Genomic DNA, 9,674 nt, shown 5'->3' with positions numbered 1-9,674 from the left:
CTGGCTATGGCTATGTCAAATGAACTCGGTGGCGCCGGATGTATCAAATCGGTGGGGCCGAGTTTGACTTTAGGTTTAAGACAAATGTGGAAATGAGAAAGTGGTTAAGGGCTTTTGGAGCATATCACTAAGCATTTTGAGCAAGCAAGCCATTAAGCAACACCTCATTCCCTTTTAATAATATTGGCTTTTCTTATGGACTCAATGTGATCTTGGATCACTAAAGTGAAAATGTAGTCATGAGCTTTTGACAATATGTGTCCTTAGCATTTTGAGGGGTCCACATCTCTAGTCCATGCCATGTCAATTATTAAACTTTCTGAAATAATTATCTCGAAAGATTATTAGTTTAATGAGCTATATGTTGTTAAGAATTATCAAAACCACCCAGGGATTAGTTGCACTTTCAATATGCGAAGAGGCAAAAAAACAATACAGGTTACCAAACACCAAACATGTCCCAAGTTTATATCCTTTTTATTGATGACACTTCAAGGCAATGCTGAACCATCACAATAAGAGCGAAAAACATATAAAAGTGCAAAAGAAAAGCAAAAAGTGCTATGTTTTTCCAATTACGTTTTCATTTATAGCGTGCTTGCGGGGAGAACAGACGTTTGGCTCCCGGGAGCCATGGAGGAATTTTTTTGAAAACAAATCAAAATTCAAACTTTTCGGTTTCAAAAAAATCTAAAAAATGTGCAAGTAAACAAGTATGTTATGTCTATGTGTGTAAAATTTCAGAATGAAAAACGTTGAAATGTGACGTGTACAAAAAGACAAATTCATGACCTGGGGGGATGAATAGTATCATGTGTTAAAAAGCTAACTTATTTTGACCTGAAAATTTACACACATATGTGTATTTGTTTTCAGAATTTTTTGAAATATAGAAAATATGAAATTCAACAAAATTCAAAATTTTCAAGACCGAGCTCCATGGAGCTCGGCCTCCTAAGACAATATCCGGCTTGCGGGATCCTTTATAGTACTTATTTACAATCATCTACTCACAACCTGCGAACTGACTTTCCCCTCAAAAAAGAAAAAAGAAAAAACTTGCGAACTAACTCAAATACGTGTCTATCCATGGCGCACGTAATATCCCGAGCTTAAAAGTAAAATACGCCTCCGACCACGGTTTTATATAACCAAGACAGGTCGGGACACGGGCTCCTCTCTCGCATATCCCCACAGGCGCCTCCAGCCCCCCGTACGAAAACCGGAGGCGAAAACCCTCAAACCCTAATCCCCATGGCGGACTCCGACGCATCGGCGCCGCCGCCAGAGGTAGCGACCGAGATGAAGATTCCAGTCGTAGACCTCACCGACGCCGTGCAGGAAGACGCTGCATCTGACCCTGCGGCGGCCGCCCCCACGCAGGAAGAGGCGCCATCAGAGGTTGCCGACGCCGAAGGCGACCACAAGAGGAAGCTCGAGGAGGTCGACGCGGGCGCGGAGGCCAACGGCGCCGGGGAGGACGCCAAGCGACCGCGCGTGGAAGGCAACGGCGCAGGTTAGTCTCTCTCGCGCCCCACCCCCTCTCTATCCACGTGTGCGTTGTACCTAGGGTTTACTCTCTCGGCGACGATTCTAGCGTGTCAAGCATGGTCGGTTTTGTCTCAAGCTTGGTTCGTAATCCGCCTGATCCGTTCGTTATCTCTGTTGGGATCAGATGCCGTGCAAAACAGTGAGTCCTCCGAGAAGCCCGAGGAGCCAGTCGCTGTGATTACTGAGGGGGCGGCAGATGCCGAGGTTGCTCCTACCGGCGATCTGCAGACAAGTTCTGAGGTCAAGCCACAGGAGACTGCAACTCAAGCACTGCCACAACAGCAAGAAGGTGATGCAACCGGTGCCCTGCAGGAGACTACCCGCCTAATTGATGTGCCCAATACTAAGGTATAACCATTGTCTTAGATGAAATCTGTTTTTCGGAGGCCAGTGTTGCATCAAACACAGAAATTTGTGTCTACTATTGATTTACACACATAATTTGCTTATGCTAATGGTGGAAATTCGTGCAGGTCGGTGTTCTAATTGGAAAAGCAGGTGAAACGATCAGAAACCTGCAAATGAGCTCGGGCGCAAAGATCCAAATCACAAAGGATGCAGATGTCCCTTCAGATGCCACGACTCGTCCAGTCGAATTGGTTGGAACTAACGAGAGTATTGACAAGGCTGAGCAGCTTATTAAGAGTGTTATAGCCGAGGTATGCTAAATGTATCAACTTCCTCAGGGGTTTTTAGTACTCCCTCCGTTCCAAATTACTTGACCCATATTTATCTAGACACGGATGTATCTAGACACTAAACAAGTATAGATACATCCGTATTTAGACAAATTTAAGTCAACTAATTTGGAACGGAGGGAGTAGTTTCACGTTTGCTGAACTTATATTGGTAAAAGTTATATCTCTAAGGCTCTTTCCAATGCATATATTCCAGGCTGAGGCTGGCGGTTCCCCTGCCTTGATAGCCAAAGGTTTCGGGTCTGGTCAGTCAGGTTCAGAGCAGTTTGAGATGCTAGTCCCTGATAATAAGGTTAGTTTTCAGTATTGGTGATGAATCCAACTGTTTTGTTTGCCCAACTCTTTTCTGATCTTATCTATTTCTTAGGTTGGTTTAATTATTGGAAAAGGAGGTGAGACAATTAAAAACCTGCAAACCCGATCTGGTGCTCGAATCCAGGTAGATAATTTGCATGTTATGTTGGCATTTTTAAACAACTATAGCTTATGTTAACTGAGGCTTGAGGGCGGCGGTAAATGTTAATGTAGTTAATTCCTCAACATCCTCCGGCGGGTACTACACTGACTGAAAGGACTGTACGTGTTACTGGCAATAAGAAGCAGATAGAAGCTGCAAAAGAGTTGATTAAGCAAGCTATGAGTCAGGTGATGTGACCCTGCTTTGTGCTTTTTTGTTCCATTATTTCTGTGATGAAGCTAATGCTTCATTCTGTCTATTGTCCATATGTACATTTGTGCTGTGATTACCTGCATGATGCTTATGCCCCTGTGATAAACGTAGTGATATTGAATATAGTGTTGTCGCAAAAAAAATCAAGTTTGTGTATTATGCTACTTGGTACGAAATCATAGCATGTACGATTGCCTGTCTTTTTTCATTTCTACCTTGTGTGATTGGTACAACTGCTTTTAGCTATGTCACAATTTTGGTAGTTAAGTATATGTTATTCATGGTGCTATGCTAATGCTGCTAATAAATGTAATGCACTTAATCATCTTAACTTTTCAAACTTTTTTGTCAATTATGTTCAAATGCCTCGTCTATGAATAAGACTGGAGATGTATTGCCTGAAAGGAGTTTCCCATTAGTTGTTTTTTGGAGTAAAACCTTTTATCTTCTGATAATAGGAACTGAAAATTGTCCTAGTCGATGCCATTTTTGTAACTTGCGTTGATGCTCCCATTTTAACATATATATAACAGTTGTGGCTGTTCCATTCCAGCTTTGCATCTTGTAAATTTGAACACTGTTCATGTGTATATGAGCACACTTTAGCGCAAGTGCAATCCTGATTAAATAGCAATCCGAAAATAGTCACTTTATCATGCTTGGGGTGTTGTATATTGCCCCTTGCCCATTTATGGAATCTGAAGTATGACTAGACTAATCTGTGTCTTCTACAATGGGCCTATATGACATTCTTGATATATAGAAGTGCCTAGCTGGACTGGAAGGTAAGTTCTCCGTTTGCCCTACTTTCCTTGATCGATCAATCAGTCAGTGACATGCAGTCGGCTTGATTGGGTTGTAGTAGTTTCACCCACATAACTTTGTTGTGGGTTATTTGTTACTGTTAGAGTTCTATTCTCCACCAAATTTTGCCCTGAAATATTTAGTACTCCCTCTGTCCCATAATATAAGAACGTTTTTCAAGCTAACATAGCTTCAAAAACGTTCTTATATTATGGGACGGAGGGAGTATGTATTTTGCCCTGAAATATTTAGTATGCCACCTTTTGTTCTGCATGTCACTATAAAATTTGAGTGTTGCCTGCAACCTGCCCATCATGTTATTGTGCTTTGGTGCAGTATCAGCACGAAACATAACGTGCAGCATCGATTATTTAGAAATAAAATTAGGAACAAATGGTTCACCACCAGTTCATATTGAATGATTTGTATTTTGGACCTAGGAAAGCTGGATACAGTTACAAAAACAATAATAGAAGAGTTCATGGTTCTAGTGTAACTGGCTTGCCCTATGTTTTTACCTGATCCCTGGCTCTGGCTTTACACATGGTTTGGTCAATTAGCCTCTTGCTAACTCTAGATAAAATCTGATACTGTTTCCTACATCGGAAGTCGTAGCTGACACATCAGGTTATCTCCCTTCCAGTTTCCGTGAATTATCTTTTGTTGAAGGTGCCAATTGGAGTTGGCTGGGTATACCAATGCAGATTCAGCTAGGCCTTCCTGATGGGGTCATCTCCTTCATCCGTTGCATCACAGCAGAGGGATATTGATCGTTGTCCCTTGGACCTTGTATGGTTTTTGTAGTTGGGGTAACTGGTAAGGCTGCTTATGGCTGAAATGGAAAGAAAAACCAATTCTGCATTGGAAGACTGCACCAATTGTATCATTGCCATGACAAGGATACTGCATCACCATGTCTAGGTTTGCTAAACTAAATTGTTTGCAACTCTCTGTTGTCTGCAGAACCACTTCTCTATAGTCAAAAAGCTGTGAACTATGTCACATCATTTATCTTAGTTTTATGATGCGTTACCTCCCCACAAACTGCAGTCCCTGTCTGTCCCTTTATGAAGTTCGGTCTAATTAACCTTGTTATCATGTCAGTGCTTTGCATGTGATCTTGCCATGTTCTTTATTTCTGAACTGTACAAAGATGTGGAAATATGTTGAATTGTAAACATTGTTTCTTTCAATCTGTGAAGCTCTTGTTCCCTTGATTCTACTGAATGTGATGATGGTCTTGTTTGTATTTGCATTCTAATACTAGCGTCTCATCTCATGGACGGTTGATTCTATTGCCCTTTGTGTTGCCCTTTTCACTTTAGATGTCCACATAAGGGTATGAAATGTTCTAAGATGCATACTTTATTTGAATTCTGTAGCTATGAAAAGTTCTTTACTAGCACGCACTTGCAGGTTTATTGTTGTACAACTTTGATATGACAGTTACCCTTCTATGATGTTGTTACATCTTATATCCAGCCTTTGTCTTCGCCATCGCCATTTACTTTTCTTGTTTGGTTTCTAACATACTTTCTTATACAGACATTTCCAAGAAACACAACTCAGTCTGGTGGCTATGGTCCGCAACATCATCACCCTCAGGGTCATGGCCCAGCTTCTCAGTGGGGGCCACGTTCTCAACCTCAGCAGTATGGATATCCACCAAGAGGGCCTCCTCAGAACGCGCCATACTCTCAACCCCCTTATGGTGGTTACCCACAGCAGCCGCCACCTAGAGGTGGCATGGGCTGGGACCAGAGGCAGGGCCCTCCGCCTCACCAGGGTGGTGGTTATGACTACTACAAACAGGGATCTCAACCGTATGAAAGCCAGCCACCAAACTACCCCCCTGGACTAGGTAACTACAACAGCTATGGCCCATCACAAGCTCCAAGCTATGGACAGCCTCAGTATCCACAGTCTGCGCCTCCACAGAACTATGGCCCTGGATATGGTGATCCTAGGTACAGTGCTCCAGCTCCAGCCCAGCAGTACTATGGGCAGCCACCAGCCGGTCCGCAGCAAGGTTACCCTCAACAGCCAGATCCTTATGCTAGACCTCCATATGGTGGACCTGGACAATGGCCACCCAGAGGCAGTGCACCTGCAGATGGTGCTTACCAGGCACCACCCCCTGCATCTTATGCTCCGCCAGCCCAGCAACCTCCTGCTTATGGTCAAACATACCCAACTGGACCTGATGGGTATGCTCAGCAGGGTTACTCACAGCAGGGTGGGCAAGGGCCAGCAGCATATGGTCAGAGTGCTCCGGCAGGACCAGGGTACAGTCAGCAGGGCGGCTATGCGCAGTATCCTGCGTCGCAGCCAGCATACGGTGATCAGTCAGCTCAAAACAACGCAAACTATGGCTATCAGGGAGCCCCAGCTGATCCCAGCTATGGAAATGCCTACCCACAGTCAGGATATGCTGCTGCACCGACAACTGGTCAGCCTGGATATGGTCAGGCAGGATACACCCAGCCACCAGCTACAAACCCACCAAGTTATGATCAGTCTGCGCCACCGGCAGCTCAAAGTGGCTATGCTGCACCTGCTGCAAACCCACAGCCTGCGGTTGCAAAGGGCGTGTCGCCTCAGCCTGCTACTGCTGCTGGATACGGCGGGCAGTGGACTGCCTGACTTCTGTTCTGAAGCCCCGCTGAAAGCAAGATATATTTGAGAGCTATATGTTTTGTCGCCTGCTGTTTTAAATCTTTGGGATGAGGCTTGCCGTCTAAAAGTTTATACTCTCTGTAGTACTAGTAGATTGTTATGTTAACTTTGAACTTTTGAGTTGAAAAGAGAACCTGGTTAGCTTATTGCCTGTGAGAGTAATTTCTGCATGTCTTGCTTGTTTTTGTTGCGCTTTAGCTATGTTCATTCTTCTGCTTGCCGAAGCAATTTTGACCAATGTGCTGTGCTGATGTTCTTTGAGAATGTGTCCTGACCATTGTAAGCCCCAAGCCCATTCTGGAAATCTAACAACTTACTGTCAAATCATTGGATTCAAACTTTTCACCAAGATGTACTCCCTCCGTCCCAAAATTCGTCTAGACGTGATTGATACATCTGTATTTAGACAAATCTAAGACAAAAATTTTGGGACGGAGGGAGAATGTATGTAATGGAGGTTGCATGGAGTAGTATGAAACCGATGGTTTTTAAATGAGGAGTGTGGTTGAAATAGCAGACAAATGAGGTCATGTTTGCCAGTGTCGTTGTAGATATGTCAGCTGACCATCGTGGAATTTATGATACGATTCACTCGAATTTAATCAAGTGAGTACTCGTGCAACCTTCGTGGTCATTTGCAGTGGTCAGCGTGACGAGTGTGCCAACTCTCAAATGTTACCATATATGATATGCAGCGCCCCATTTGCCTCGTGATATATGTTGTTCAAGCTCAATGTGACAACATGTCATCTTTGTTGGGTAGCTCGGTCCCTCTGGACATGTTCAAATATGACTTCTGAAGGCCCATAGATATCTTCACATGATGAAGACTCTTGTCCTACTAGTGCGTGTCCACACTATTAATTTGATATCTCTATATCCATGACCTATGAAACATGAACATCAAGCCAGCATATGCTTACTTTAACCATGTGTCTTACGAACACCATATCTTCATCGATTAGGGGCCACCATACACCATAAAACTTCATGAAATGATATTCAAGGACAATACTTAATACAAACATGTCGTTGTGCGGCATTCGGTTAAGCCTATACATGTTTAGCTACCATACATCTTAGAAAAGTCAGTTTTTCACCCCTTTTAATGTGTATTACAGCATCAACGTTAAGGAACACCCAACAATTTCTTCGGACCTACTCCCTCCGTTTCTAAATATAAGTCTTTTTAGAGATTTCAATATAAATTACATACAAAGTAAAATAAGTGAATCTATAATTTAAACTCTGTCTATATACATTCGTATGTAGTTTATATTGAAATTTTAAAAAGACTTATATTTAGGAACGGAGGGAGTAGATGTTAGACTGAACGTCACCGTCGTCGATGACGTCAACCGCCCCGCCACCGTTCGCCCCGTAGAGCTTGAGTACGACGCACTGGTTGCGCACGGGCCACGAGGACCCCTCGCCGAGGCCGGGCTTGCGTTGGTTGGCGGGTTGCACCCTCGCGTGCACGGTGCACCCCAGCAAGAGCGCGAGCAGACAGCAAGGCAATGCACCGCCGCGTATTTTGGCACGGGTGCAGACACACAGCGCGCAGCGCAGCGGCAAGGCGACGCCGCAGCCGCGCCATCGAGACGCAAAACTGCCGGAGGTAGCCTTTTCCGTTCGTTCGTGTATGTCCGCTGTCAACGCATGCACGTCCGCTTCTCCTCACATTCTCTCTCTGCCCTCCATTCCTAATTCCTCCTCACTACTGTATGTTCATGCGAGCAGTGGCTACGTTACAGGTAACGGTTGGTTTTCTCTCTCAAAAAAAAGGAACGGTTGGTTTCCACGCACGGCTGTAAACATGTATGCATGAGAATACAGTGGCGGAGCCAGGAAAATTTTATCAGTAGGTCCGAATGCTAATAAAACTGGCTGGGGAGGGTCAAGCCATTGGAAAACAGGCTTTTAAAAGCAAATAATTACTAATTTTTACACTGTTTTTGGGCAAATTAGCACTACATCTCTGAGATAAATACAAGTCTAGTTGCTCATATTCTTCCCGCTCTTCCTTTCTACAACAACGGCACGCGCATGTTGTCACTTCGCAGGACGTGGGTGGGACGCAGTGGAGCTCGCCGGCGACGTCCCCCTTCCGCCCTGGTCACTTTTGTCGCTCCTCGCCCAAGCCTCACTGGCACAAACCACTGCCACGAGAGTGGTTTTTTGGTGCTAGGGCTCCATATGGCACCCCCTATCCTTACCCTTCAACATAGTGTTGAGATCTATGCTAGCCAACTAACTCACTATATGAACGTTTCTCTTTTTTATTTCTCCCAAATGAAACAACATATGGATTTCAAAATTTGCAGGTCAACCAAATTTTAGAACTTCAACGTGTGAAATGGTTATTTTAACTTTTTTTTCGGATTTTTGGGTCAGATGTAAAAATACAAAATGAGATTTTTTTTGAGTAAAAATATATTTGAAGTACTTATGATGCACGAAAAAATCCGAAAGTTTCTTCCAACATTGTAGTTAGAATGTTTTGCCGTCCTACAAAGTCTGAAGTTCATATGTTGTTTTATTTGGGATAAATAAAAAAGATAAAAGTGCCTGCACGGATCATGATGCAGAAAATGGGTGGCTAGAAAAAAGGTGTCATGGAGGTTGAGCTCCACACAACTTCCCGGTATACAAAACCACCCTCCCAAACCACTCACTAGGGAACTAGAGGGGATTTGTCCGGCTTTCTGAAAGTTGAGGAGATTACGTAAGCCATTTTTGAGTTGAGTTGAGGAGGATAAGAGGAGGGTAATGCGGTCGATTCCTGGAAATTTAGGATGGTATATATACTTCTTTCGGCATTAAATGGGGATTATATGCCAAGCTAGCGTTTAAAACTGAATTAATTGTGGTTTGTGCATCAGTCAGTTGCACTTATCAATTTAGTGAACAAAATGCAAGCAGTTGTATCTGATGGTGGAGGTATGTGGTACAGGGGGGTCATTGCCCCCCTCCACCCGATTTTGTTTTGAATGGTTTAGATGGGAAAATTGTCCTTTTTCACTCAGTATCTTCATCTTTTGTGTTCACCTCCCTGCTGTTTTTGTCTAGTGTCATCACTGGTTGTATCTGTGGCAATTGGAGGCCGTTGATGACGTGGAGCTCCGCCAAGAAGTCACTCCGGCCTTTTGTGCTGGTCGTAGAAAATCGCTTTAGTGCCACCTCCGTGCTCCGGCCATGCACCCTCCAGCACATTAGCACGGTACACCACGCCAAATCCTCCCTGTCCCAGCTTCATTTCATCATCAAAATTCTTT

At 43.9% G+C, this 9,674-nt stretch overlaps 1 protein-coding gene across 1 annotated transcript; it reads left to right on the top strand.

Annotated features, from left to right (window-relative positions):
* Positions 1–1,151: 1,151 nt before the first annotated feature.
* On the top strand, positions 1,152–6,545 carry LOC109745954 (uncharacterized). The gene is made up of 7 exons (XM_020305068.4): positions 1,152–1,516; positions 1,676–1,899; positions 2,025–2,210; positions 2,446–2,541; positions 2,617–2,688; positions 2,778–2,894; positions 5,269–6,545. The coding sequence occupies exons 1-7, from the start codon at positions 1,255–1,257 to the stop codon at positions 6,364–6,366; spliced, it is 2,055 nt and encodes a 684-aa protein (XP_020160657.1). The 5' UTR covers positions 1,152–1,254; the 3' UTR covers positions 6,367–6,545.
* The last annotated feature ends 3,129 nt before the right edge of the window (positions 6,546–9,674 follow it).

This window comes from Aegilops tauschii, chromosome 7 (assembly GCF_002575655.3).
Source record: "Aegilops tauschii subsp. strangulata cultivar AL8/78 chromosome 7, Aet v6.0, whole genome shotgun sequence".
NCBI classification, from domain to species: Eukaryota; Viridiplantae; Streptophyta; class Magnoliopsida; order Poales; family Poaceae; genus Aegilops; species Aegilops tauschii.
The sequence above is the reverse complement of the archived record's forward strand: the minus strand, read 5'-3'. Positions and strand labels throughout refer to the sequence as shown.